Genomic DNA, 27779 nt, shown 5'->3' with positions numbered 1-27779 from the left:
CCCAATTAAGCATTACACTTGTTTACAACAGGGTCCACATTGTTCAATTCATCAAAGACCAGAGCTACCCTGACTTTTAATGGTCACCTTTGACGCGTCGCGTCCTAGGCTATTGCTTTATGTGCATTTGCATTACTGTAAATACACTAGAGACGATTAAATCCCCCACACACATAATGTAAGTCACTTTGTAATCTAATTTTACCTGTCCTCGTTAAGATAGGGGGACGGCCGAACACGATGACGTCACTGCGACGCACCCGGAGGCATGTTGATAGTTTACTTTTTCAGCGCGATGCTGCTGGATGGTGCCTGGATCCATCCATCATGAGCTTCCTTGGGCTGTGTGGCAGCCGCTACTTTAGTGCATTATAGCGCGTGGATTCATTCCATCCATTCTCGCTAAACTGTCTATGATGCCAGATATTAGATCGGCTGGTTAGCTGGAGCAGCAGAGCTGTTAGCCGTGTTAGCCAGCTAGTACGGAAGCTAATGTGTTTTGCATTATAACCTTATAACGTTATTTGAGAAAACCCGCATTGGGCAGCTGTCATTATTATCATCAGTGATCGTGATCATCATCCCACCCATCCTGCGGTCTAATGGAAGGGTGAAAGATGCTGAGGATTCTCCACATCCTTTCAGTATTAGGTAAGAGCTTGGCTGGGTGGTTAGCTATAAGTTCGCTCTTGAGCTGTTCTGATTACGCAATGCCCGTCCCCGTCTATTACATGCTGTAGCGTCGTTTAACGTGACACCGACGCGACATGCACTCACGAGTCACATACCATAGGAAAGGGCATGCATATGTAAACAGAACTTTATTTACAGACAGTCCCACACACAACTGTACATTCCATCCACGTAAGGTCCAGGGACTACAGATTGCATTCGATGTTTTCTGTAGCCAATTATGGGACAGTTACTGAACTGTCCATTGTCTCTGCTATATAAACACAATAATGTAATAGTGAGAAATAGTAACAAATGAATGTCATTTAATTATACATGACCGCATGATAACATTGCTATTTTTCTTCTGACCTTCCCAATCACCTATAGGTTTTGTCCTGTGGGATGGAATCGATGCTTCTGGTGGTAAGGAAATTGGAATTCTACATACATTTTACAAACATGTACAATATCTATACCCAGTCATTTCTGCCCTGTCCTGCTTCTGAGAGTCATGTTCTCTGGTCGGCAGACGGCGTGCGTGTCAGACTGGTGAATGGGGACGAGTGCTCGGGCAGAGTTGAGGTACTCAAGCACTACCAGTGGGGGACAGTTTGTGACCGTGGATGGAACTTGGTGGATGCTGACGTGGCGTGCCGAGAGCTGGGCTGTGGTCTGGCCGAGTCTGCCCTTCAGCATGCGGCATTCGGTCCGGGCAGTGGGGTGATCTGGCTGTGGCATACGCTGTGTTCCGGACACGAGACCAGTCTGACAAACTGTGCCACCGTCCTCCACAGTGAACACCACTGCACCCACAGGAACGATGCAGGAGTTATATGCTCGGGTGAGTGCTCCCGATTGCTTTGATATTCATAAGAATGATGACCATGATATGGGACTTAATATATTGTATTGTTTGTTTTGAACTCATTCGATGCAACGCACAACACAGAATCAAAATAAATTCAGACCGTGTTCTGTATTTAACCTGGATCTGCTTCCAGGTCCTCTCTTGTTACCCTCCCTCTCCCTTCTGACGCCCAACACCGTGTTCGAACGCGGGGAGTCTGTTCGCTTCAGCTGCACTGTCCCACAGGGTCGGCACCTGAGTGACTTCCACCTGTACAAGCACAGTGTGTCCACACCACTGGTGACTCAGAGAGTGGACCAGAGCCAGACCAGAGTGGAGCTGACGCTATCTGAACTGGAGACTTCCCACCAGGGCAGCTACAGTTGTCTATACAGGATCAAGGGCAGCTTGCCATCTCAGTTGCTCAGCTCTCCTCCTAGCAACTCCATCAACATCACTGTGGGTGAGTCATTTCTGCACTGTAGCCTACTATGTAAGGGTGAGAACTAGTAATGCACCGAATATTCGGCCGCAGAAAATATTCGGCAGAAAATGGCTAAATATGCATTTTCGGCCTATTCGGTTTCGGCCCAAATAGGCAGAAAATATATCACCGAATAGTGTATGCAATTAATGCATTCAAAGAGCTGAATAAATGTTTTATGGATCCATAATAGTGATTATTATTTAAATTAAGTTTTGCCATAACCATAACATAACATTTGTAGAATCAAACTCAGGTTAATGGGTTAAGTGAGGATACTAAAACAGCGATATTCAGTTACACTTCATACCAATGATACTGTGCGGGTGTAGGTATGTTAAGTGATAACCACTTTCAACATGGCATTATAGGCAAAAGCTTTTTAAATCTTTCAAATTTTCCAAACATCTACAAGCTTGTAGGTCAACAATCTTTGCTATTTGTTGTACAACAAAGTATATAGTGCTTAAAGTGGCATTCTGGACTAGACCTGTCTGGCTGGAAACATTGTGGTTGCAAGGACTGCATTTCTGACCTTTCAGCTACAGGACTGTGTCACAGTCATTACCCAGTGATTGAGAGATTATTTATTCTGTACTTACTCTGTATAAACATACTATTTTAACTAGTGATGCCCCGAATATTCAGCCACAGAAAATGTTCGGCAGAAAATGGCAAAAAAATCATTTTCGGCCTATTCGGTTTCGGCCCGAATAGGCAGAAAATATATCACCGAATAGTGTATGCAATTAATGCATTCAAAAGGGCTGAATAAATGTTTTATGGACCCATAATAGTGATTATTATTTAAGTTAAGTTTTGCCATAACCATTTATTTTGCCATAAATCAGGTAGCTTTAAGGTACGGCCATGACAGCAATGGTAGGAAAAAAGATGTATAATATTAATCATATTCGGATATTCGGTATTCGGTTTTCGGCCAACTGTTTCCTATATTCGGTATTCGGTTTCGGCCAAGAATTTCAATTTCGGTGCATCCCTAGTGAGAACATATGGTTCCATTGGTGTGTGGAATAAAAATGGGCCAGCTAATTGCAGAATATTTCAATACAGAACATTTTGAAACTTCAACTACATTATTTAACTTGCCAGAATACCTTGTATATTATAAATTTGAATTGGGATAGAATTCTGCCAATAACTTATCACTTATGTTCCAAGTGATGGCCTCTTGTCTTTTTTTTTTTTTAAAGATATTTCTTTGCGGCTTACGCCTTTTATTGATTTTTGAAGGGACAGACAGTAGGCTGACAGGAAACGGGAGAGAGATGGGGGGATGACATGCAGTAAAGGCCGTGTCGGGTCCGGGAGTCGAACCCGCGGCACACTGCGACTGGATTACCAGTCCGGTGCCCAGACCGTTACGCTACGGCCTGGGCCATGGCCTCTTGTCTTAACCTTAAATTAAGTTTATTGTCACATCACAACTTTTCATCAGGTATTAAATAGTGGGTGAAATTACTTTGTGCAAGCGTGCCACAAACTCCAGTTACATTTTCTGAACTGAACAACAGACTAACAAACTCCACTCTCCTGCTCACAGTGGATCTCCTGACTCCCCAGCATTGGTACAACACATCAACTGAGGCCCCGGCTGGCTCTGTCATCAAGGGGCATAGCTTCAACATCACCTGCACCAGCCAGCAACAATACCCTGGAGGCTCCTTCCAGCTCCGCCTCATTCGCTCCAATGGCACTGTTCGCCAGTCCCTGCCCGCCCTCACACCCTCTGTCACGTTCACCTTCGCCAGTGCCCAGAGCTCCAATGAGGGCTACTACTACTGCCAGTACCGGGTCCAGTTAGGGGGACGTACTTTTGTCTCCAGACAGAGCCAGCCCCTGCCTATATCCATCAGAGGTGAGGTACTTACAGAGAGCTTACCATACTTAATGCAGTTGATATTTACAAAAGAATGTGCGCAAAATGTAGTTCCTGGACATTTAATTACTGTTAAACAAGCTATTGACACATTCTTGTGGTGGACAAGATTTACTTACAGTAAATCTCAGAGGGTAGATGGATAATCAAATGAATTATCCACTTAAAGCTTACTTGACCGGATTCCCAAGGACTCTATAACTTGGCCCCCTCCCATAATAGCTTATTTGTTATTTCATATTAATGTCTGTGTTCTATGTTAATCCATTAATGCAGGCTGTTTTCTCCATCAAGAATGGTAGTGATGGACAGTAGTGTAATGTAAAAATATTTAGGACGACCGTTGAGCCGATTCTACTCATGGACACTTTCAAAGAAACTAGAGAATTCGGTTGGATGGCACTTACACCCGCCGTCTAATGAGAGCACAACATGTCTTGGAAGAGCCACCCATCGACTAATCTAATATACGGCAACCTTCCCCGTGTTTCTTCACTAGTCCGATCCAGAAGAACAGTTTGCCGGCCACGGCTACAGAGCTGATAATGAGGTTATATCTTCCCTTCTTCTCTGGAGTCCTGCCTCAAAGCAGACCAGAGGTAGAAAACTGTCGTTCCTTGATGTCATCGCTAGGGACACATCAGTAAGCAGGAACTGGGGATGGCAATGAAGGACCGGAAAGTCTGGCGTGGCATTGTGGAATCCATGATCTCAAAAACAGTCAAAAAATGATGATTATGATATAATGTCTGTGGTTTTCCTCTCCTCAGACCCAGACCCAGTGTTGAGTCCCATGGTGGTGAGCTGGTTGGTGTCTGGTCTGATATTTGTGGTAGCTCTTATCGTCATCATCATCATAGCCATAGTGCTGTGCAAGAAGGAGAAGAAGCCTTCTGAACTTGAGAGGGAGACCAGAACCTGTAAGTTATTAATCATTCGTTGTAGTGTCATGGTTTCCATTTGAAAATGTGTTATTTTTTACTAAATTAGGCTTAATCTACTCTCCTTCAGCATTGACTAAATTCAAGGTTTGGTTTATTCTACAGGTGTGGATAACACTTACGTTGCCTTATCCATTAATAAGATTTGATGGGGATGTGCAGACCACACTGGAGACACCTAAAGGTATGGCATTGTTTACGTTTATTCATAGTAGCACATAGTATCCATGTGAATACCAAACGAGTCGCCCTTTACCAACTTGCCCCGGGCGTACAGCCGGCGGAACTGCGCAGCCTGGTATTCCTAAAGTAACCTAAGTAAATTATGCTTAAACGGTTAAACCTAACCTTATTCCTAAACTTAACCCCAGTAAAACTAACCCTGAACTTATTTCTAACCTTATTCTCAGTAAAACAAAATAAAGAATATAAGAACTGCGGCACCGAGTGGTCGGCGTAAAGGAATCGAGGGGCGAGATGGTTTAAGGGCGACCGTACCTGATACCATCCATGCATGCTCCACTGAATGATGTTGTATTTGAGTATTCAATATTGTGCAGAAGTAGCTCATTGCAGTGTAGACTTGTGTTAATTTCAGCTTAAGAACCAAGCTGCCAGCGAGGATGACCCTCTGGAAACAGCGGTCACTGACAGCCCTTATTGGCTTGGTAAGGAAGGAGACCATGTTCCAAAGAACCAAACAGCTTCGTCTGTAAATGTTGGAAATGGCAACGGCACAAGTTGGAACAAGACCTTTCAAGGACAGTCCAGATAAGGCACAACTCTTTGCTGACCTCTAACGTAAACACTAACCTTCGCCTCTTCATACTACTGTACGTTTCAGTACTGGCAAAGACTGGATCTGATGATTATTCTTAGTATTATGCACTGTATTATCTTCAAGATCCTAACTCTACCTAGAGCTACACAAGACTATGGGTTGGAGTCACCAATGGACATGCTAGACTTCAGATTCACTCAGGCTTGGCTACTACTAGAACCCCAGATGTAGGGGATAAAAAATACTATTGGTACAAAAAGCTTGACTGTGAAACGTGTTCCTCAGGTCACTGTGTATAGACTATGTATACAATTTCTTTTTAAAATGATTACCAGGTAACACTGTAATGGCGGGCGCCACTAGCTTATGTCCTTGCTTCCATTGATAAATTATCCTTAAAGGATTAGGTGTTTTATACTTTTTAGTAGCCCTTCCATGCATTTTTGCAGTCATTGGCAGTTTGTTATTAAACATGTAAGTGTATTACACTCCGTTAAACGGAGATCCTTTCCATTACCAACTGTTGGTTTGCTTTGGAAAATGGCACGTTCGTTGTAATTGATGTTTTTCTTTTTCATTTTTGTACAGCTAGTTTAAATTTGTTTAAATTTAGACCTACCGATGAATAGCTTTTATAGATAATGTAGAAAGTGGTTTACATCAATTGGCTGCCCTTCCTGTGAATTAAACAGAACGGAATAACTGGTATTCTCACTCAAGTTTGTATACGGTACCAAGTGATCGATGTGATCTTACTTAGAAACCAAGCCCTGATAAAACAACAGAGAAGAGGGTGAGTACATGATCAATATAACTTACAGAAAAAAAGATTGCACCTAGTGGCTAGAGTGTACTCTTGTGTATGAAGAACATTTTTCCTGTCGGTTTACTGAATTTCCCTAATGTATAGGCCTGCAGTATTTCTTGTATAAAAGTTTTTTGGTGCAGCATTGTGGATGGTGGTTGGCTGGTGATTGGAACACGTGATACTGACTAGTTTCACATGCGGTGACATGACAGGGTATGCTTTGGGGGTAGCTAGTTTTACAGGGTATAAAAACGCTGCCTTTCTACAAGGACGGGCCTGCTGTAAAGATGTCAGGTCTGACTGCTACTGCTCTCATTGACATTATGGTGTGGCTGATATGCTGCTTGCGTGGAGTACCAAATAAATGCTGATGCTTGGGCTTTTGAAAGTCTTTGTATTTGCCTCGTCACTAAACATTCCCAAAAGTGTCGTCCATGAATGGTTAGAGGGGCCGCCTGCCTGGGAAACAGAAGGCCCCCAGTTCACGTATCAACCTATGTGTTAAGTGTCCCTGAGCAATACACTTTTAACGCCTAACTTCACCCTGGGTCAAGTTAGGGTGCACCTAATTTTAATCAGACAAACAGTATTAATCAATTTTAATTTATTTATTTATTTTCCAACAACACATTGGACAAAATTTGTAAAATCATACAAAGAGTGATCTGGGGAACAATGAAAGCACTAGGCTCAAATACTGTATGCATATATGGTACGGCAAAAACAAATACTGTAATCAACTATTGAATTATTCCCCCCAAATAAAATCTAAAAAGTATCTAATATAAATGTTAAGGCACTTTTGTAGGTGAACGACCCATCATCATCCACATGTAATTTCACTGGACATATTGTGTCAGGTTGTGGGTCATCCGGCTTCCCTGCCTGAAGTAACTTGTTGAGCCACTGCCCACCAGGCACACTCAGTCACTAATTCCGCTTTGTTGTTCTTTAGAGATTTTGCCATGTTAACAAATTGTAACCGACGGCGAACACCAGTATAAGATTATATGAATAACACCAAAATCATCAGTCAATAACCTGTCATTGCATCGCTGCTGTATACAACAATTATTAAACGCATGCATTATTTACACAGAAGTGCTACAAAAATAAACAGCACTCATTAATTCATCATAAATGAAGTTTCATAAAAACAGTGTCACATATAAAGATGAACAACAACAAAATACCCAACACACTAAAACATTTAAATCAATCAATTCGTTTGAAAGGTTCACTATATGATGCCTCCATGTTGGAGAACACGTAGTAGAGAAAAGCCGCCACTGCCAAGAAGACCACAAACTGAATCCACCGAGGGATCAGACTGGACTCACGGGGCGACTCTGCAGTGTCCTTGGTAGCATCCCCGCTAGATTTCATTACTGGTGTTGAACAGGAGATGTTTCTGTATGTGGCTGGTGGTGGTGTATCATAGAGGTGGCGCCTAAAAACGGGAGGTAAAGGAAACATCATAGATGACCGAGCTGCTATTCCAAAACCAAAATAGTGCATAACTAGAAAAAGTGCCCCTCGGGGCACAGGTCTCCACCAGGCCAGGTCAGTTTGTGGCCTACAGGTGGTGCTATTATAGGCCAATGTGAAAAGGGTGCCATTTGTTCTTGACAAGTGGATGATTTGAGGCATTTTGTTCCAAAAATGTGTTTTGCAAAAATCCACCTGTTGGTGGCGCTATAACAGGCCAATGTGAAAAGGGTGGGATATATTCCTCTAAATTGCACGCTGAGTTCATGATTTGAGGCTTTTTGTTCAAAACGGGCCTGCATACTTTGAAAGCCAATGTTAGCCTATTAGGATGGAAAATATCTTTGGATATCTTTCCCCCCTTTGGTAGTTTTCAGAGAAGCCCGGGAAGAGCTAAGCAGTCGAAGAGATCGAGAACTGCAGGAGTCCATCTTTTACTGTATATGGAGAGGGAGGAGTTCTCCATCTTTTGAGGCCGATGTGGGGGTGACACCTATGAACTGATGTCTGCTGGACCAAAGCCAATCTGGGTATCCATTGGCAAAACAAAGGAAAAGACTAGATCAAAGCTAACCTCTTTGTTAATTACAATAGACTTATCCCGCTACCAAACATGACGGGTTGAGGTCAAAGAGTCAGTAATCATAGAAATGTAATTTACTGGAGAATCATCACATTTAAAACGTCAGTTAAGATATTACTGCAGTACAGTAGTAAACACCATGACAATGACATTCTCAGATCACAGAATATAATGGCATAAGAGTTTACTTTTAATCCTCATTATTTGTTCTTCCCTTGTGCTTTGGTTAGGGCCAATACTGTGGACGCATCAACATGTTGTAAAGTTTACAACATGTTTAACAGGAAAGTCTGGATGGTCCCTCTCCTTTCCCCTCAGTTTACATTGTAAAGGGCACTATCTAGATTTGTTGTCTCTTTAAGTTGACTTATAAGGAGCCTTGCATGGGCCTTTTACAATTGGTCAGTGTCCGGCCAGAGTGCAGGGACTAAAGGCTCATACATAGTCTGGATTTTCGGTGGTTAGGTGACCACCGAACTACAACATGACGTCACGAGCCGCGGTGAAGAGCAAACCACCGCCACCGCTCCAGCCCTTCTCTCTGTTTTTACTCGCCACCGCTCAACGTTATATCAGCTCTGGTGGTCAGCTCACCACCGGAGCGGTGGTCACCTCACCAACGAAAATCCAGACTATGAATAGGCCTTCAGGATTTACTTATCTCCAACAATTTGTAAAATTGGGTAAACAAATCACATCTTTGTCATTGTCCATTTTGAAGAAGACAGGTCGGTTTTGATATATATCGATGCCCGATATCCCGTTACATCGCTACAATGCCCTACTTCATCATACAAGTGTTGCACAAAAGTAGTGAAAACAGCAGATCTACACATGACATGTCGCGTTGTGATGACCTTGTAGATCGGCTATTTTCCCAATAAAATACAAAAGGAGAACAGTTTTGGATATAAAAGGTTTCCACGGAACAGCAGTGAATTATTTAAGACAACATAAGAGTTGTTTTTAGTAGGACTAACGTCTCCAGAATCAGACTGTATTGTGGAACCAAATGTATTGTGTATACAGTACATTGTACTGTCTCCGACAGTACAAGTCGGACTGCCTTAATTGTTACACTTACTCATCGACATAATCCCTTCCACCATATTCAGACCTTGAGCTGGAATAGGATCTCCTGTTTGGAAGAGAAGTATATAATATATAAGTATAAGAATGTTTTATACTGCTGATTAATTTAGTGAAAAACAATGATTGTACCAATCATGACTTGATAAAAGGACTTACTCATCGTCAAACTCCCTCTCAGTGTATTGCGGTCCAGGTCTTGACCTCATGTAAGGTCTGTGTGGATAAATGTGTTTATTTTTAAATAGTTTACACAAATTAAATATCAATAATAAATGTGAACCATAGGATTAAATTGGGAGAACTCACCTGTTTTCCAAACCGTCATTTCTAACCTGCAAAATTGGCAATATTTGAATGAACATTGAACTATTCATTTAGTCATATAATACATTTTATTACACCATGCATATTCATAGAGAGCTAATTCATAGATACTTACTGTAGGTAACTTATATGTGACATAGGTGACTTCCTCTTCTGAAATGAGGGCATGAAAATAAGGTCAAACGTGGAATTAAATGTTCATGTTATTGTTCAACAGGTATGACTACGTTCTAAATTAATTTCGCTCCTATGCCACCAAAATGTGGAATCTGCCCTACCAACGGTCATTAAGACATGTGAATCCCTTGACTCCTTCAAAACCGCTCTCAAAAGGCACCTACAGATGGCTGCAATTCGAAACTGGCCCCATAAAATCTGATTCCTCCCACCCACCCCTTTTTTCGCTCAGTTTTATTTTCCCTTTTTACATCCTTTATGATGATGATTTCCTGTTTTTTGGCTCTATAGAAGTGTATATTTGTATGTCTCTAAATGTTATGATGAATTGAACAAGGTGGACCCTTTTGTAAACGAGTGTAGTGCTTTATTGGATCGTCCTCTCCCAGTTAACAGTTTTTTGTATTGAGGTGTGCTTGAAATGTACTGTAATTCTGCAAACTGTTCATAAATACTTCAATCAATTGTAAAGTTATAATCGTCATGACATGTATGTACTCACCCTCTTCTCTGTAGTATGTTTTATCAGGGCTTGGTTTGGCTTTTTTCTCTTTGGTCAAGGCTTCTCTCAGCTTCTTTTCATACAGACTTCTGGTACTGACTATAAAGGAGTGTGACATATGCAATTTTGTAGTTAACTGAATAACGTGATCTTGTAACTCACTATAGTTCTGGAAAAAGTTGGGTCTTTTGGTAAAAGTTTAATACAAAAATACAATGTTAAAAGGATTGAACCCAAAAGGCTTGTTTCTACTGGCCTGGGGTCCTGTCTGTGTAATGAATTAATTGAAGCATGTGACAGACAAATATACAACTACTACTATGCAAAACATCATGTAAACTAGTAATAATCAAAAAGAAAAATATGTACAGTAAAGGCGTCCGGGCTGGGGCTTACTTTAAATAGCCACATTTGCCTAATGTTAACGTTAATTGAGCGCTAAGTTTAAGAACAAGACTTAAATTTCAAATCTACCAACTCACCGACCACAGGACCGTGTTTTATGCCATAATCGTCAAGCATGTGGCGTATTTCTTCATCGGACTTGCTACTCAACGAGGAGGACATGGTTTGGAGATTTAGGTTTGACGTCTGTTTTTGAAGCTAAAACAGCTATGTTGTTCAAATTGTTAACGGCTTCGTAAAGACAACAATATTGACAGAAACCGCCCACTGCAACAGATCGGTGGTGTTCGTTTTGTAGAACAACGGAACGTTAATGTGACGGTCGGTCAGAGATTAGGGATTAAAACCAAACGCTCCCTACGTCTGTTTATTTTAAATACATTTCCGCTTCCGCTTGGATGGACTGGTTTTTGGATGGATGCTGAACATAGAGATGGTGAGCAGCGTCACCTGCTGGCAACAAGACTGCAACTGTTAATATTTTACATTAGACACAAATTACATAATAATAATCTAAGTGAGACCTTTATTATGAAAAATGCGTGTTTTTGTACTGTAGATTGTATACATTTAATTCACAAATCAGAATCAGCTTCACATCACAGTTTTACACATACAAAAGTGGGCGAAATTAGCTTTTTGTGCATATTTCCCATATAGTTTCCAATCCCATACCAAATTTGCCCCCAATACGATTAATACATGATATACATGATAAACAATGTTTTTATTTATTTATTATTAGAAAAAAATAAGCTAAGGCAAGTTAGCTAAGCCAGTCTAGTTGATTGTTGTTGGCCCACCAGAACATCAATAGCCCCATCAGTACCACCAAGCCCATTTGCAGTATCAACTTGAGTATGCCAAGACACTGCAGTAAAAATGACAGAGAAGTTGAAGGCATTGGTAGGCATCTGTCATTTGGTGAGTGAAAAGGTTAGTTTGAAAAACAATGATTTGCATACTGTAGCATCAGCCAATGACAATTATCACACCTTGGTTGTTCTGTTGAGAGTTTGCACGTTTTCCGGTAAGAGGTGTGGGGAATAAGGGACATTGTTCATTGTCAATGCTTCAGAATCGGGCTCCATCAGCTCCTGAAAGAAGCAAAACAGTTACGTAGGCGTGTGTGTGTATGAGTGTTCACAATTCACAGTATAAACTATTCACATTGCCATGATGTACTTACCGTATCTGTTTGTCCAGAGCTCTGCAGGTCTTCCCCTTCTGTGGAACTACCAGGTGAATCTCTACCACTGCTGATGAGTTGAAAACACATTTGACCGTATGTATGGCAATTCATTTTAATTAATAAAGGAAATGACTGGCTTCCTACGTACAGTACTTACCTGTCTGAGTCATAGAGAATGACCTCAGACAATGGCTCAGAGCAAAACTGAACTTTTATTTTCCGCCCTATAAAACCATTAAAAAAAAGAAATATATATATATACTCTGCAGCATTTAATACAATTATGTAAAAGCATACAAGAGTTGGAAAATATTAGTCGAACTCTCTTCAATTTTATTATCTCATGAAAATGTTCATTGTTTCTCTACTACACTCACACCACTTTAGGCCTACCTGTGGAATTCGCCCCTTCACTGTCATTGTAGAAATTGTAGAAAGCATTAATTCTCTCCTGCTCCTGTTCCCAGTTCCTCTCTTGTTCATACTCATCATCTCTAAACTCTCCTGACTCTGTGATTCTCAAGGTCTCATATGCATCGTTGAAAAAAAAGCCATCGTCCACAGACTCTTGGTTGGGAGAGTGCATGGTTGTGTGAGTGTTATCCTTGAGCTCCTCCTGTGAAGAAATCACAGGTGACCATGGCGACGTTTCTTCTTTTTCTGCATCTCTATTTCTAAGAAGTTGAAAGGTCGATGCGACCGTATCCAAATAAATGTCCAAACCTGCTGCATCTGTAGCAGCAAATTCACCAGATATGCCCCCCCCCCTGACAAGCACAGCTGTGCTTTCACCTTGAAGGTGAACATCATCCTTTGGTTGATTATAGTTTTTGGAATCACGGTAATTGCATTCAGTGTTCTCCCCGTAACCTTTCATCACTTGGACATCATCATCACCCTAACTGTAGCTGTCACACTCAGACAGAAGTTGATGCCCCATAATGCTGTAATCTTCACTGTTATGTTCATGCTGAGAACCACAGTCAAATGTTTCACCTGACGTCAGAGATGTTGTTGTTTTTATTGTTTGAATTATTGTCTGCTCTTCAGTATAGGTGTTATCCTTTGTTTTAGGCATTAGGTGCAGATATCCCATCTCCAGTTTCATTCTCTGTCAAATATTTGTCACTCTCTATTCCTCCCACATTGTCTATTTCTCCAGCCGGCAAACCTAGAGACATGATTCTTGCCAAATCAGCATTTATTCCTGTCCATCCAGCATCCGGATTCTGGTCTTTCCTCTCAGCACCGATATAATCTCTGTCAAAGATTGTCCTTTTTTGCTCAATCCACTCTCAGAAGTATAATGGCAGTACGTGCAATTTGCTTTCTTCGTTATACCCTCCATATACTCACATGAGAAGTCGGAGAGGTAATCTGCAAAGGTCTCCCCTGCTTCTTGGTGGTCATCCACTGAGAAATCCTTAATTTTGTCTATAATAATATCTTCATTGTCATCGCCAGTGATGAGGTCCTGAAGAGTTCATGTTGGTATTTCAAGGGGACACTGGGTGAGTAAATTCACTACCTTCACTTCATCTTTTTGCCCTCACTCTCTGAATTACTCCCAGTTCTGTCACATCTTTTTTTTCAGCCCACTGCCCCGCATGGGGACTTTCCCAATATAGAACTGACTCTCATCGTCATCGTTGTCACTCTCACCTTGCTCCTCATTTCTAACTTGAGGATTTGCAGTACAATCAGGGGCTGGAGGTTGTCCCTCAGTGAGAGTCCCGTTCTGGTTATTGTCCTCCAGGGATTCTTTGCTACAATGGGCAGCCATAGACAAACCCAGTTTATTTCCAAGTCCAGTATCCTCTTCCTCTTATCCTCTTATCTTTGCTGGACTCAGAATATCCATGTACAAAGTCTTCATCTGAGCTGTAATATTTCTCTTCTCGTGTGTTATCCATGTGCATGATACTAGACTCCTGTGCCTGTGGAAACCTCTTCGTCCATTTTGGAGGCAGCTTCCTCTTCATCATTTTCAGCTATGTTTGTAACTTTGTATTAATAGTTTGTGCGCTAGACAAAGTTATGGTTTGGTTGGTTGCTTCCTTATGCTGAACCTCTTTTTTCTCTGTTATGTTTTCTTTGGAACTGTTTGTCTCTGCCACCTCAAACCTTTTTATTTCATTAAAATATAAAGTCTCAAAGTCCAACTCTTCACATATGGTCCGAGTATGGTAAAAAGAAAAGAAACATTGATTACTTTTGTAAAATGAGCACCTGAGTTGAAAACAGCCAAGATGTTTTCCTTACCTGAAAACGTATCACCATATAGATCTGCAAAGCTTTGCCCCATTAAAAAAAGGAAAGTGTAATGAGTAAAGCATATGTTGTAGGAGTTAGCTCAGGAAAAACTGACACTGAATCCTCAAATAAAATATTTTTCTTATGAGACACTTCTTTGTACAAGTCTCTTGAACTGCCAGAAAGGAAGAAACGGCAACATCTGTTGTCACATCTAGTGGTTTCCTGTCTAAAAGAAGACGCTAAAAATGCAGATCAAGGATGACGCTGGATGGAAAAAAATTAATATATAAAGAATATAAACATGATTATGTTCTTAACATCTCTGAAAGTTACATCGTATATGTTCTCTTTTCCTTTTTTTCTTTTGCAGCATGGAAACATTCTGTACCTCTGAGAACACATACTGTAGTTATGTCAGCTTTGATGTGGTTTTAGATTCAGATGCACAACACAAAAAAACCCCAGAACACATACATATTTATGCTGAAACAACTGATATTTATTAGCCTCTGAAATGACAGAGATGACTGTAGAGTTCTTATGGTGAATTATTTTCAACAATCTGATTATGAAAGAACAGATCTATTATAAAAAAAACACATGAAAAATCCAATTAAAATCCAATTAAAATAAAATGTTGGGCGTGTTGATAGCTGACTGGTCTACAGCTCATGGCGGAGGAGGTAGCGATGGTTGGGTTTCAGGTCAACTTCTACAGGGAAGTGATCACTTACCTCCAGAGCCTAAAATCCATTTAAAGGAAGAAAGTTCATGTTCAAGAGAAATAGAGTTAACTTAATATATCTTTATTTATAGCGCACTTATCGAAACAAAGTAGAATCAACAAATAAAATAAAGTACAGAAAATGATAAATGTTCTCTGTAAACCTAGCAAGTTTACCTCCTCTTCAGTTAAATGGTAGTTCTCTTTAAAGTTGAATGGTTGAGCTGAACCTGGGACTATACTGGAGAAGATTTCCTTTCCATGGACAACAATCCTGTTAAGGGATAAATTAAGGAAGCATATTTTAAATGCATAGCAACTAAGTAGTTGTGATAATCTTAATACAATATGGACCAGTATGTCATTGTGCATCTTGTGAATACTACATTTAATTGAACACTTAATCATTCTGCTAAAATGGCACCCATCACTGACCTATCATAAGCACAGTGTGTTTTCTGACGAACAGTAGTATCCTGCTCATCTCCAATCAGCCAGCGGAACTTGGGGTCACTCCTCAAGCGGACAGCTTTCCATCCCTTGATGGTGACATAGCTGCAACCAGCATTGAGGTCCCCTAATATGACCACGTTCTAGGTAAGGGAAAGAGGAAAGTAAAATAACTAACATTTACTCATGTGTTGTTACACCACATTGAATCCAAAACCCATATAAAGTTATAAGCTGTGATGATTTGAGGGTATAAGCTATGGATCCTAAATGAAATGTTGTGAATCAACTCACGTCTGTTTTCCACTTCTTGTAGATTCCTTTGAAGACGGTGTACAGTTCATCCATCTCTTTCATGGCTTTTTTGGGACAGGTATGCTGACCAATCAGGACAAAATCCTTGACCACTGTGAAAGAGGTACATGTGTAACACACCATGAACAATCTGCTATCCTTTTCCCAAAACACTACAGATATTTTATGAATGTCTCTTACAAGTGGTTGGAGAATGAAAACGAACGATGAAAGGCTCTCTGGAGAAGACGTCTGTTTCGTTGGTTCCCTCCCCTTCTAGTTTAGGGTACTGGTAATGCTCTCTGACCTTTAACACATTGTCTCTGGTGACAAGAAGACACACAGGTGAGGAGATGAACAGCTAATCTTTTGAGTTCATTAGCCTCATTTGATGTATTTACCTGTAAATATAGACATATTGCTCCTTGTAGGTTTTCCTCCCAAGCCTCTCACTTTCCACGTAGGAATAGGAGTTGGATTTGTCAAACCTAGGGATATATAGATGTAATTATAGCTGATGATGGAAGTCTACTATCCCATTCTGAACGGGCACCCATTTTGGTGTCAGCATCATGTTATGCTTTAGCTATTGAAAAATAGCAGATCTACAAGCTCATATCGCGCCACCGAGTGGCGCGATACGAGCTTGTAGGTCTGCTATTTTTGAAAAATTGAAGAGCGACTGACATTTCTAGAATCTGATCTCAGGTCAGAATGGGTTAATCAGACCAGTGTGTGTCCAGTGGAAACCTCGTATGAATCTGATCTCAGGTCAGAATGGGTTAACTGTTACCTGTTGAGGTCCTTCACCAGTGTTGGTATGGCTGCTCCTTTGGAGTCTCGGACCTCTTGAATCAGACATAAGTCACACCGGGCGAGGATCTTGGGCAAGAGAAGCAAGTTACTTATTGAGTGTGAATGTCATGTTAGCTGGTTTAACCCATTCTGACCTGAGATCAGATTCATACGAGGTTTCCGCCGGACACACACTGGTCTGATGAACCCATTCTGACCTGAGATCAGATTCTAAAAATGTCTATTACATCCTGACAGTTTCATTATTAACCCATTCTGACCTGAGATCAGATTCTAAAAGTGTCTTCGATTTTTCAAAAATAGCAGACCTACAAGCTCGTATCGCGCCACTCGGTGGCGCGATATGAGCTTGTAGATCTGCTATTTTTCAATAGCTAAAGCATGACATGATGCCGACACCAAAATGGGTGCCCGGTCAGAATGGGTTAAGTCGTGTTTTGTTGAATTAAAAACAAACAATAGAACAAGTACCTTTAGTAGAATCCCCATAACCTTCTGATTGTTAACTTTTGCTTCTCCAAAACTCTGAACATTGAAAGCACAGATTTTCAGGGAATGTGCGGTGTTGCACAGACACAGCCCCACTAAACACAGCAGGAGAACTGGAGGCCTCATCTTGCAGCAGGCAATCACACTATAAATAAAGTTGAAGTTTGTCAAGACTCAAGATTCTCTTTTTCATCTCCGCCTGTACAGCCATTTGCCATTTCATAAGCTATTTATTATGAAAATATATATCTTTACGATGACAGGTTTTTTTTAATAGTGCAGCCTTCACTTTACAGACTCTTACCTTCACCGCTGGATTTCCAGGTATACTGACCTCAGACCAGAGAAGAACCATCTCTTGAATGGATTGTGATCTATTTGGGGAACATACAGGTAAACCTGGGTGAAAGACAGTGGGCAGGGATCTGTGTGGTGAATATGCAGTGTCAGTATTCATTGAGAATGGAGCTGTATCTAGAACGGTTAAAACCACAGAATTCAATGAACAATAGGATCTATCCCGTTCAGAAGGTTCAGTTAGTGAGGGTTTGAGGGATTGTTCTCCAGGTGTATCTGTGATCAAGCAATAGAGGGACTGGTATATTATTATGACAGGTCTATGTCAATTTATTATGAAACCCTGCAACATTCTTGTCAGTTCCCCATGCAGAACCAGGGAGGATTCTACCACAAAGTAGTGTTAATCATCAACGGTGGACTCTTAACGAAGTACATTTACTATATTGTACTTAAGTATATTTTACTTTATTTGAGTATTTGTATTTTTCGATATTCCACTACATTTCAAAGACAAGACATCTACAAGCTCACAATATATTGCTATCTTGTAGATAAAATAAGATGTTTTTTTTGGTCTACATTTTCACAATGCACGTATGTGCTTTGTAATTTGTACTTTTTTAAGTATTCTTTTAAAGCATGTACTCCAGTACTTTAAGTCAAGCGAACCTTCAGGGACAGAGCGTTCAGTGTGGCAGCCCCCACCCTTGGGAACTCTCCCAATAGAGATTTGCCATGCTCCAACACTGGACTATTTTAAGGCTGCCTTGAAAAGACACTTATTCTCTCAGGGTTATGGCATATAGTTGATTGTTGTTGGTACATTTTGTAAAGCGTCCTTGGGTTCATGAAAGGCGTTATATAAATTAAAGCTATTATTATTATTATTATTATAACTCAAGTATACTTTTGACTGAGAAACTTTCACTTTCACTCAAACATTACTTGAGTAATATTTGACTAGGAGTATCTCCTAGTATACTGATATTCATTTGTGTGCATCAAAGGTGGAATTTACCTTCGATATGAAGTTGAACCAGCGATATGAACCAGCTTTGCATTCATGGACTGCAATGTTCTGTAATCTTGTGTGATACCATTTGATAACCTTTATTTAACCACAGAGGCAGTGATTAAAATGTATTGCACTTTTTGTCACTAACACATTTCATTTGTCTAAAGTTAAACGTGTGCTTCTCAAACACACAGCCAAGTGACTTCACCAGCCAGTGAAGAATGCAAGAAATATCCGTATTGAATTTGAACTTGTATGTACCCTACATAAGTAGGTGAAGACATAATCAATGTCACATATTTCTCATGTTTTATTAATTACATTTCTAAACAAATTCCAGTCCCAGGTTTCTAAAACTTAAACATGCAAATAAATACACCGGTCTTATACTTTCCACATCGGAAACAAAGGACCACTGAATGAGAAAAACGACATCCCTGAGCACTGCTAATTTTATATTGGTCTGAAACATCCTGAGACTTGAGAAAAGTCCATTTCCATTAGATAGTTGTCAATGCGTGTCTGTATGTCTGTGTAAATGTCTTCGACTTGATCCCTGAAAGGAGGATGCCACAGCCACAACATCATGGCAACAGCTATGACCAGAAGAAGTGGCATCAGGAACATGCATAGCCATCTCCAGGAGCCACATAGTCCCTACACGGTAAAATGGGAACATGTTGTTATATACACAGTAAAATCTTCAGTATTAACTGTATTTGAAACTCTGTGTGTGTAAATGTAACCAAATGGACCCATACACTGAGGATATTACATTGCAATGTACACAAGCACAGCAGTACCTACCACTATATAAATCTAGTTGGCCTGTTTGGCCATCACAATGCATGGCTGTCTATACTTATACCAATTTGCTCAGAATCCTCCAGGGCTGTATACTAGGCCCCCTTCTGTTTTCGATCCACTAAATATCTTTGCCAAAAATAGCCGATGATCAATCTCTCAATGGGTTGCGTTTGCAATGTGTTGTGAGCATGTAGTTAACTAATATTCGCCACCCCAGAATAGGGATAACAGGATTCATGTTTATACTGACTTGCATGTTGCCCTGGTTTATGCTGCAGCATAGAGTTTATCACTGTGAATGTGGCAAAGTGCAAAACACACCTTGTTGAGGTGGAACAGTCTACAGAACATGTAATCAGTAGTCATAGTGGTAGACAGTGTATGGGAATAGACACACTTTCAATATGTGTAAGGAGATATCTCGCACGCACGCACGCACACACCCACACACACCCACACACACACACACACACACACACACACACACACACACACACACACACACACACACACACACACACACACACACACACACCCAGCTGCTGCTGCTTCTGCGGTGGTGGCTGAGGAGACGAAGCTCCTCTCTGCACTGCGTCAGCCGGGCCTGGCTGGACTGACACTCCTGTTCCATGGCCCCCAACTCTGTCTGCAGCTCTGCAAACTGCGCACACACACACACACACACACACACACACACACCCACACAAAACTGCATTATTCGCTGCACTATAATTTTGCTTTGCTGTCATTATTTTGGAACTACTTGAATGTATACATGTAAGAAAAGTAGAAAACAAAACATAATCTGTATGGTATTATTGTACATTGTACTGTATATGATAGCAGTGTGAGTTGGGGGTTAAGTAACAGTCTGACCTCTTTCTCCTTCTGCTGGAGTCTGTCTTGAATATGCCTGATCTGTTCCTCCGCCTGAGAGGCCTCTTTCAGTCTGATCTGGTCCTCCACCTGAGAGGCCTCTTTCAGTCTGAGCTGTTCTTCCATTAAATTCTTGCACTCGGTGCTGCAGTCTAAGAGAAGAGATAAGTTGGGGTCTTATTTACCCAAACAGCGACCATTCTCACACATGTCACCCAGAAAAATTAATATATAGCCTATATATATATATATATATATATATAGTAGAGTGACAAGAAACGGCACGCAGCGAAGGCCGTCATAGGCATTGAACCTGCAACTCGTTGTATTAGACTAAACTACAGCCTATATGTAGTTTTCTTCTCCTTGATTCTGGCCCTGATGTCTTGACGTCCAGCAAGACCTACACTGTGTAGAGTGTATCATTTTTTGGGGGCAGAAGTTGTGGGACTTTGGCGGGAGTACCGCTCAAGGAAATGACATTGACGCTTTACAAATCAGTTTACATTCTCCGTGAATGTGTTGTGATTGGTCGAAAAAATATAGTATCCGGGGGAAATACATCTGACGGATGTTCTGGCCCGACACTTCCACCGATACACTCTCTGCCTTTAGCCTTAGGCTTTTCTCTTCGCAGATGAGTAAGGCTCGGACCGAGGCTATCCCAGGCCAGAACATCTGTTTGATAATCTGAGTTTCAAGGTCGACCCTGATCATTGATGAGGTGATTTTAAAATAACCCCAGATCACCTTGGTTTGACTTTGACCTAGGAGGAATTCTGACCTCTAAGGCTCTCCGTCTCTTCTCTCAGGGTGAGGTTGTCTGCCTCTAGCACGGAGAGGTTGTACCGTAGCTCGTCGTTCTCTTGCTGCAGTGACCCCGTCTCATCTCGCAGTTCTGCCTCTCGGCCCCTGGACAACTGTGCAGGAGAACACGTGCAATTTTAACAACTCGTGTTAAAATGTACCCTTTTGACAGTCATGCTGCTGTATTACTGTACCTCCAGTTGACCGTGCAGCTGTTGCAGCTGTCCAATGCTGAACTCTTGGCTCTTCTTCAAATGAGCAGTGCTCTGTTTCAACTCCGCATACAGACTCTGCCACCTCTCTGACTCAGCCTTGGATACCTGCAGCGCCTCCTGGTGGGACACATAGGACAGTACGCAAACCCCAAGGAGTCACTTGGATCACTATTGAGTCTCACTTTGCAGATTCATTTTTAACTGCATACATTTTTGTGAAATCAACAAGTTTATATCCAGAGTCCTAACCTGGAGAATATCAGCATTAGTGAGGGCCTCTGTCTTCTCGTGCATTGCCTTTTGCAAGGCAGCCAGAGCCTTCGACTCATATACCAGCTTCTGCTTCTCCATCTGCAGTACAAGCTTCTTAACTCCATCCTTGGGGAACTTCTGCAGGAGGAGAAGAACAGAACAACACCTTGTTAAATGTGCACATGTTTGACCGGTTAAAATGCAGCCTTAATTGTTTATACAGCCAATGGATGCAGTCCACGGTAACTGTGTAGAACCAGTCTCAATGTGCTAAAACAACACAGAGGGATATGGTTGGTTGTTTTGAGATGACAGAGTCTGGCTGTGGTTGAAGTAAAGAGGCAAAGTAAAGGCAAATGTATACATCATCATATGACTATGTTGCTTGCCAAACTTATTTTCACCCAGGGAACAAAAAGTTTAAAAAGAACTTTCAATGATGCTGTGACGTAGCTGTGGAGTGGATCGAGACACTGCTCCTACAACCTAATGAAATAGCTCTCACCTGTTCCTGTGACAACACGGTTACGCTGTTGTCACAGGAACAAGTGAAACATATATAGTAGTCTTGAAAGGAGCTGAGCCTCACATTCCGACGGCCCAGCTGTACATTGTGGCTATTCTTACTTTACTTTACCTGTAGGCAGACTTGCAGCTGCGCTTCCAGAGCCTTGATCTTGATTCTCAGCAGGTCCTCATTGCAGCGGGCCTGTGTGGGTTAGAAAGGAAATGACTGTCACACCGAGAATCCTGCAGAGGAAAACGTAAAGCTTGATAAACCACAATCTGCAAGCAAGTGCCTCCACTGCCTGCACCCACTGGGGTGCCAAAGAAACTTGCAGCATCAGTAATTCTAAAGACAGGTCATGTTTAATGTAACACTATACTCTTCCGAACAGTAAATGGCCCAAGTATATCTTACAGTAATATAAGTTGGCTATTGGTAACATACCTGGACAGGAAACTGTTTACACAGATGAGAAAGCATATATTTAATCTAATTTTACTGTGCAAATGTAATTTCCTGCATTTTGTTTTTTTAACCTTTGTACATCACCAGCATGTCAGAATAATGGAGACAAAGGAGAAACTATATCGACTTGAGGACAGTGGGGCTTTTGAAGTAGTATAACACCTACAGTATAACATCTGACACTAGCTTCCTGTGTGTGAGAGTGAGAGCTTGCACTCTGCCAGCATATAGAGAGGGGCAGGAAGCTCCAAAGTCTAAACCACATGATTCAGTTGTCTTCTTAACGCTCAAGTAGACATACAACTACGGTACTTAACAAGAAACTATTGTTTTGTGCACCACAGTCAAAATACAATCTTATGAATACAGTAATGTGATTTTGCTGTTTGGCAGTTTAAATGACAGGCATTGATGCTTCTATTTCGGAGGAAATCCAACAAGTAATACAGGAAGAGAGTCTTAGGGCCGATTCATACTCATTTTACCGCTGTTTCGGCGCTGTAGTGCCGAAATTATTTCGGCTCGTCAGAAATTTTCAGTAGCACCGAAGAGCCGACTTTAGGAGGGTACCCGGCACTACAACCGACTTTTATTCGGCTCTAAAATAGGAGTATGAATCGGCCCTTACTGTCCATATGTTGTTAGAGGAGTTCAAGATGGTGGAAGCTCTGTCCTGCAGGACAGCTAGTTTCTTCTTTAGAGCCCCTTCCCTCCATAAAGCCTCCTGATAGGAACAGGAAAAGACATATAGTTAGTAAATATCAATCAGTGCTGGAACACACCACACAAAAGATTGCTAAGCAGACGTTGACTATATACAGTATAATGATGCAAGTCTTTACCATAAGTTAGAAAATAAGAAAGCACCAGAAACACGAATGCATTTGAAATAAGTGGCTTACCTGCAAGTAATCAGTTAACTGTTGAACATCCTGTTATTATGGGAGAGATGACGGACAAGTTTGAGAAAGAAAGGCACACAACTATATATTCTTATCATTAAAAACCTGAAGAAAACCCCATTGTGTCTTTTACTTGGTCTCCCAGATGATCATGTTGTTGATATGTCAAACGTAAGAGGTTATTCAACTTATTAACGTTTGATGCTAGGAAGAATATTCTTTTGTTTTGGATCAAGGATGTTGCTCCATCAAAGAAATCATGGCATAACATTATAATGGACTGTATTCCTTGTGAATATATTACATGCATGTTGCATTCTAAATTGGACACTTTCTACAAAATTTGTGACCCTTATTTAGATCATATTGGACCAACATTGTCTGCCACAGTACTTGGAGGTTTTCCGTGCCAACCTTAGATTTATTATATGCCAGCATTTTTCCCTAGTGGGTGCTCTGCTTTGGGGTGGGGGCTTGTTCGCCCTTTGGGTATGGGAGGGGCGGTCGCCCGGGCAGGGGTCTCGATGCGTTGCATTGGGGCCGCTTCTTGGGGCGGTGGCCCTGCCGCCTGGAGGGGGGGGGGGGAGTCTATCAAAATTCAAAAGCCACTTATTGTCATTATGGTTCATTGTTCTTGCCATGTCTTTGTATATTCAATCTTTTTATTTATAATAGTGTTGTGCCTGAGCTGTTTTCTTTTCTTGTTACTTGCGCAAGCAGAGCGCGCAAGTAATAGTTTTCGTCCAGGGCGATGTTTGATGCGTAGGCGCCATGCCAGCGTATGACGTGATGACTACTTGTGTTTGTTGTCCTTACATTTGTTAAAACTAATAAATATACTAATAAATATACTAAAAATAAACCTGAAAAAAAAACCCAATGGTTGGCTCAGGATGTAGAGTGGCAGTTGGGAAACGGAAGGTTCCGGATTTGATCCCCCGCTCCCCCTTGAGCAAGACAATTGAACCCATATCTGCTCCCGATTAACAGGTTGGTGTCTTGAGTGGTTTCCTCCGGCCGTGAATTTGATGCACATTGTAAAGTGCTTTAAAACGTCCAATATAAATGCATCATTTATCATACAGAGCATTAAAAGTGAGCTGTGTGGGCCTTCCTTTCATAAGCTGATTGATATAGTTTTTCTCAGCACCAAGATAGGGCGATTGTGTGAACTGAATTCAAGTTATGCTATTTGATTATACAAGCGATATTATCATTCTGAATGCTAAAATGCTCAGCTTCATCAATATGAATCATTGGCAATTAAGTACATTCAATGATTCAATGATATTACTTAAGTTGCAACTCACCGCTTCCTTGACAGTGATAAAGCCAGACCTGTAAAAGAGAAATAGAAATCTTTGTAGCTTTTGTAAAGATGCCGCGAAATGGACATGCAATCAGATATTAATGACTAAGGTTTGGGGGGTGATAAAGTCAAACTCACTCTATCTGTGCACTGGCATCTTGCTGTGTCTTTGTTTTGAGAGTCGTTTTAGTCTGGAGTGAGAATTGTTGAGTGTGAAGAATGTTTTCAGTTTCCATAGAAGTTCTGATGCTTGTCTTTTGGGCTTCATGTAAGAAGAAAAAAAATGTTAGTATCTATTAAATATCATTCTTCTGACAAAGAGATATGAAGCCAAGCAATGGAAACTGTTGAGACTGTTACCATTAATGATGTTCTGTCTTTCTTCGGGTCCTTTCACCCTTTTCTGGGGTGGTTTCTTTATTGAAGATATGGCACTATTTGGAGCTGCTTCTTTTCTTGTTGAGCTTTTATCTTGTCTTACTGGTGTTACTGGCTCTGACCACAACAAAGCCTGATGAGAGGAAATGGTCAACACAATGCTATAAATAGATTTACTTACGAGTGTAGTTAATTAAATTACTATTTTATGTGCAGTATTTCACTGTAAAATGTTGAGTGATTTATTTTATTTTTTGCATTATTCTGCTAATTTGAAAATGGACCCTAAGACTCTTTTGCCTTTTTGCATTTTCAGATGTTCGTAATAGTATAGGCTAAATACGGTAGTTCAAGTCAGGAGAAGTGCATAATGATATTTAATTTGTATTGTCTTCCAACATGGCAGCATGTCCTACATGTAACAAAACATCTCTCCAACTAGGCCTACTCTGTGACAACCACAGGCCTCAAAATACCACACTCAAAAATACAGTATTTTAAAGTAGTCAGGTTCTTACCCATTTACTATTGCTTTGGTCGTCGTACACTTTGCCATTGCTTTGCGTCAGTTTCACCATTAGAGGCCGTCCATTAGAGCTGGGAGTCAATTGAATATTCGATAGGAATGTTTTTGACTGAGTCTCTGGACTGTGAGGTTTCACTAACATTTTCTTTGCAGAGGATGTTTTCTTTGGAGGACGGTAGTGTGCCTTCATACTTGGGTCTGGGCTCACTGGTCTCCTCTTTTGAAACTCCAGTTGTCTCTTATATTGAAGCTCACTCTTGATCACATTTGTGTCAAACTCTCTTGTAGGGCTCCGACATGAGGTCACATTATTGCGTCCTCGAAGGTATTCATGCTTCTCTGCTCTTTTTGAGATTGTTTCATCAAAGTCTTTCACCACAGATGACCTTACCATGCTGACATCCTGTGTGTCCATAGTAGCTCTTCCCTGCACTAGTGCCTCAAACCTACAATGGTAATGTTCCAGAAAAGGTATTATCATTTATATGAACTGAATACATGCACACAAATCAGTCAGAAACAAATCTTTTACTAGGTAGTTTAAGTATAAAATGTATTATGACATGCAGTATGATTAGCATACTCAGGATACATGCAGAGAAAACATGTACTGTAGGCCTATACTTTAGTACCTACTATACCTAGTCATTTAATAGCAAACATAATATATTAAGATTCTAGAAACAATTTATGAAATATTCCTTAATGTTTGATCTGTATAAATGGGTATTTTGAAAGCATAGGAGTGTTAGTGATCAATGATCATCTTCATTCATTAGGCAAGTAACGGTTATGTAGAAAAGGCTATCCGACTCGTCACAAAACAATATGCTGAGTACTCAAAGCTGAGTATTGCTCAACGGTGTAAGCAATGTGGCTCTGTTATCGTGATAATAGAAATAGGAACTCACTTGTCATTTAAATAATATAGCTATACAATACAACAAAGTCAAGTACAATCAGGAAAACCTTCACAAATACTAGGACAGGCCTGCTCTCATACTTGCTGTAGTCTGTAGAGGGAAAGAGTATCATGCAAACAATGCAATGTAACTGAAGAGACATTAAGTAACTTACCTGTCATTAAGCCATTTCATTCATTGGGGGAAATGCTCTAACAAGTGTTTTAAAAAAGAAGTACACAACACATCAACATGTTTCCTCTGCAAAAATGTGCGGTAACAGCTTCTGTGTTTCTCATGTACCGTTTCTGTCAAGCATTACAGGAAGTGAAGGGAACGTCATCTGTTCCTCTATCTCAGCCACCACGCGTGTTGCACTGATGCCATACATGGGTGGGCCCCAAGATTACAGACAAACCCTGCCAATTCCATCCAACATAATTATGTGAAGCATACTCACTCAGTAGGCCTATATATGTGTTTTCGTGGAGTCTGTCTGTCTGTCTGTCTGTCTGTCTGTCTGTCTGTCTGTGTGTGTGTGTGTGTGTGTGTGTGTGTGTGTGTGTGTGTGTGTGTGTGTGTGTGTGTGTGTGTGTGTGTGTGTGTGTGTGTGTGTGTGTGTGTGTGTGTGTGTGTGTGCGTGCATGCATGTGTGCATGTGTGCGAGTGAGCGAGTGAGTGAGTGAGTGAGAAAGAGGGAGGAGAGATTGCCTACACTCCCTTCTCTCATGTTTGTGATAGTTGGCTATATTTTACAGACTGTACAGATATTTGGATATTATATGGCTTTTATGATTTTGAATCCCTATTATTATTATTATTATTATTGCTATTAGGCCTTACACACCTATATTATATATTTTGTATTTATTCTACATTGTTGAGGAAGGGGTCTTTAACAGGGGGTCCAGCCAGGTCCTCAGAGGTACTACAGAGAGCAAATATCTGTGTGTAGTACAGAGCCAACAGCCAACCGCCAAGTTTTTGAGGGTTGAGTGCTTATGTCTAAAAATACATCATCCAATATATTAATCCAACATATTAACAGAAAATATCATGTTTAAACAAATAAACACTTAATTTACACAACACTGATGATAGTGCTGTCAAGTCTATGAAGAAGTTTAATCTGCAACAAAATGTTATAGCCTACCTCTGCTTCATCTCTCTCAGATAAAGGGTCCATGATGTCGCCTGGAAAACGTTGACGACCCCCTGATCTAGACCTTTTCACACTAGATAAGACAACACAAACATTCTAAATGGGTCCAATTTTATTTCCTGTTAGT

The 27779-nt window shown here is 40.9% G+C and overlaps 4 protein-coding genes and 1 long non-coding RNA gene across 8 annotated transcripts; 1 reads left to right on the top strand and 4 right to left on the bottom strand.

Moving 5' to 3' along the window:
- Nucleotides 1–265: 265 nt before the first annotated feature.
- On the top strand, nucleotides 266–6774 carry LOC310862391 (uncharacterized protein). 3 transcript variants are annotated; one of them, XM_083770275.1, is made up of 8 exons: nucleotides 266–651; nucleotides 1063–1098; nucleotides 1205–1516; nucleotides 1677–1985; nucleotides 3571–3885; nucleotides 4677–4826; nucleotides 4953–5031; nucleotides 5429–6774. In XM_083770275.1, exons 1-7 carry the CDS (start codon nucleotides 618–620, stop codon nucleotides 4994–4996), a joined length of 1200 nt encoding a protein of 399 aa, XP_083626401.1. In that variant the 5' UTR covers nucleotides 266–617; the 3' UTR covers nucleotides 4997–5031; nucleotides 5429–6774. The 3 variants fall into 3 exon arrangements, with proteins under 3 accessions (XP_083626401.1, XP_083626400.1, XP_083626402.1); XM_083770274.1 differs by having other exon boundaries at nucleotides 5446–6771; XM_083770276.1 differs by lacking the exons at nucleotides 4953–5031; nucleotides 5429–6774 and having other exon boundaries at nucleotides 3571–3890; nucleotides 4677–4822.
- A 271-nt stretch (nucleotides 6775–7045) lies between these two features.
- Nucleotides 7046–11605, bottom strand: LOC310862392 (uncharacterized protein). 2 transcript variants are annotated; one of them, XM_083770278.1, is made up of 8 exons: nucleotides 11085–11604; nucleotides 10603–10701; nucleotides 10039–10076; nucleotides 9906–9931; nucleotides 9756–9812; nucleotides 9592–9645; nucleotides 7617–7886; nucleotides 7047–7558 (listed from the first exon to the last, which is right to left on the bottom strand). In XM_083770278.1, exons 1-7 carry the CDS (start codon nucleotides 11167–11169, stop codon nucleotides 7652–7654), a joined length of 594 nt encoding a protein of 197 aa, XP_083626404.1. In that variant the 5' UTR covers nucleotides 11170–11604; the 3' UTR covers nucleotides 7047–7558; nucleotides 7617–7651. The 2 variants fall into 2 exon arrangements, with proteins under 2 accessions (XP_083626403.1, XP_083626404.1); XM_083770277.1 differs by having other exon boundaries at nucleotides 7046–7886; nucleotides 11085–11605.
- A 137-nt stretch (nucleotides 11606–11742) lies between these two features.
- LOC310861062 lies at nucleotides 11743–12269 on the bottom strand. Its single transcript, XR_014569454.1, has 3 exons — nucleotides 12197–12269; nucleotides 12003–12104; nucleotides 11743–11878 (listed from the first exon to the last, which is right to left on the bottom strand). It is a non-coding gene; the product is annotated as an uncharacterized lncRNA (long non-coding RNA).
- Nucleotides 12270–15064: 2795 nt separating this feature from the next.
- Nucleotides 15065–18048, bottom strand: dnase1l1l (deoxyribonuclease I-like 1-like). Its single transcript, XM_083768852.1, has 9 exons — nucleotides 17533–18048; nucleotides 17211–17373; nucleotides 16717–16805; nucleotides 16325–16411; nucleotides 16125–16246; nucleotides 15924–16036; nucleotides 15615–15772; nucleotides 15357–15453; nucleotides 15065–15198 (listed from the first exon to the last, which is right to left on the bottom strand). Exons 2-9 carry the CDS (start codon nucleotides 17352–17354, stop codon nucleotides 15118–15120), a joined length of 891 nt encoding a protein of 296 aa, XP_083624978.1. The 5' UTR covers nucleotides 17355–17373; nucleotides 17533–18048; the 3' UTR covers nucleotides 15065–15117.
- A 564-nt stretch (nucleotides 18049–18612) lies between these two features.
- Nucleotides 18613–26861, bottom strand: traf3ip3 (TRAF3 interacting protein 3). The gene is made up of 14 exons (XM_083768532.1): nucleotides 26666–26861; nucleotides 25581–26034; nucleotides 25045–25195; nucleotides 24823–24946; nucleotides 24686–24713; nucleotides 23376–23405; nucleotides 23102–23197; nucleotides 22138–22209; nucleotides 21498–21638; nucleotides 21228–21365; nucleotides 21011–21146; nucleotides 20227–20378; nucleotides 19886–20011; nucleotides 18613–19200 (listed from the first exon to the last, which is right to left on the bottom strand). Exons 1-14 carry the CDS (start codon nucleotides 26683–26685, stop codon nucleotides 18997–18999), a joined length of 1872 nt encoding a protein of 623 aa, XP_083624658.1. The 5' UTR covers nucleotides 26686–26861; the 3' UTR covers nucleotides 18613–18996.
- Nucleotides 26862–27779: the final 918 nt, after the last annotated feature.

This window comes from Protomyctophum parallelum (genome assembly GCF_964188405.1).
Source record: "Protomyctophum parallelum genome assembly, chromosome: 7".
Classification (NCBI taxonomy): Eukaryota; Metazoa; Chordata; class Actinopteri; order Myctophiformes; family Myctophidae; genus Protomyctophum; species Protomyctophum parallelum.
The sequence above is the reverse complement of the archived record's forward strand: the minus strand, read 5'-3'. Positions and strand labels throughout refer to the sequence as shown.

What these genes read in the sequence shown, in the direction of transcription:
- traf3ip3 (XM_083768532.1), bottom strand. Translation starts at nt 26,685, where the DNA reads ATGAAATGGCTTAATGACAG. An exon ending in AGTTAACTGATTACTTGCAG is followed by an intron (nt 23,198 to 23,375) that starts GTAAGCCACTTA and finishes TGTTCCTATCAG; the next exon opens with GAGGCTTTATGGAGGGAAGG. An exon ending in GCAGAAGCAGCAGCAGCTGG is followed by an intron (nt 19,201 to 19,885) that starts GTGTGTGTGTGT and finishes TTTACCGTGTAG; the next exon opens with GGACTATGTGGCTCCTGGAG.
- LOC310862391 (XM_083770275.1), top strand. Translation starts at nt 618, where the DNA reads ATGCTGAGGATTCTCCACATCCTTTCAGTATTAG. An exon ending in TGCAGGAGTTATATGCTCGG is followed by an intron (nt 1,517 to 1,676) that starts GTGAGTGCTCCC and finishes ATCTGCTTCCAG; the next exon opens with GTCCTCTCTTGTTACCCTCC. An exon ending in CTCCATCAACATCACTGTGG is followed by an intron (nt 1,986 to 3,570) that starts GTGAGTCATTTC and finishes TCCTGCTCACAG; the next exon opens with TGGATCTCCTGACTCCCCAG.
- dnase1l1l (XM_083768852.1), bottom strand. Translation starts at nt 17,354, where the DNA reads ATGAGGCCTCCAGTTCTCCTGCTGTGTTTAGTGGGGCTGTGTCTGTGC. An exon ending in CTGGTGAAGGACCTCAACAG is followed by an intron (nt 16,412 to 16,716) that starts GTAACAGTTAAC and finishes ATATATCCCTAG; the next exon opens with GTTTGACAAATCCAACTCCT. An exon ending in ACCATTTAACTGAAGAGGAG is followed by an intron (nt 15,199 to 15,356) that starts GTAAACTTGCTA and finishes AATGGATTTTAG; the next exon opens with GCTCTGGAGGTAAGTGATCA.
- LOC310862392 (XM_083770277.1), bottom strand. Translation starts at nt 11,169, where the DNA reads ATGTCCTCCTCGTTGAGTAGCAAGTCCGATGAAGAAATACGCCACATG. An exon ending in AAAACACGGTCCTGTGGTCG is followed by an intron (nt 10,702 to 11,084) that starts GTGAGTTGGTAG and finishes ACTCCTTTATAG; the next exon opens with TCAGTACCAGAAGTCTGTAT. An exon ending in AATGACGGTTTGGAAAACAG is followed by an intron (nt 9,813 to 9,905) that starts GTGAGTTCTCCC and finishes TTATCCACACAG; the next exon opens with ACCTTACATGAGGTCAAGAC.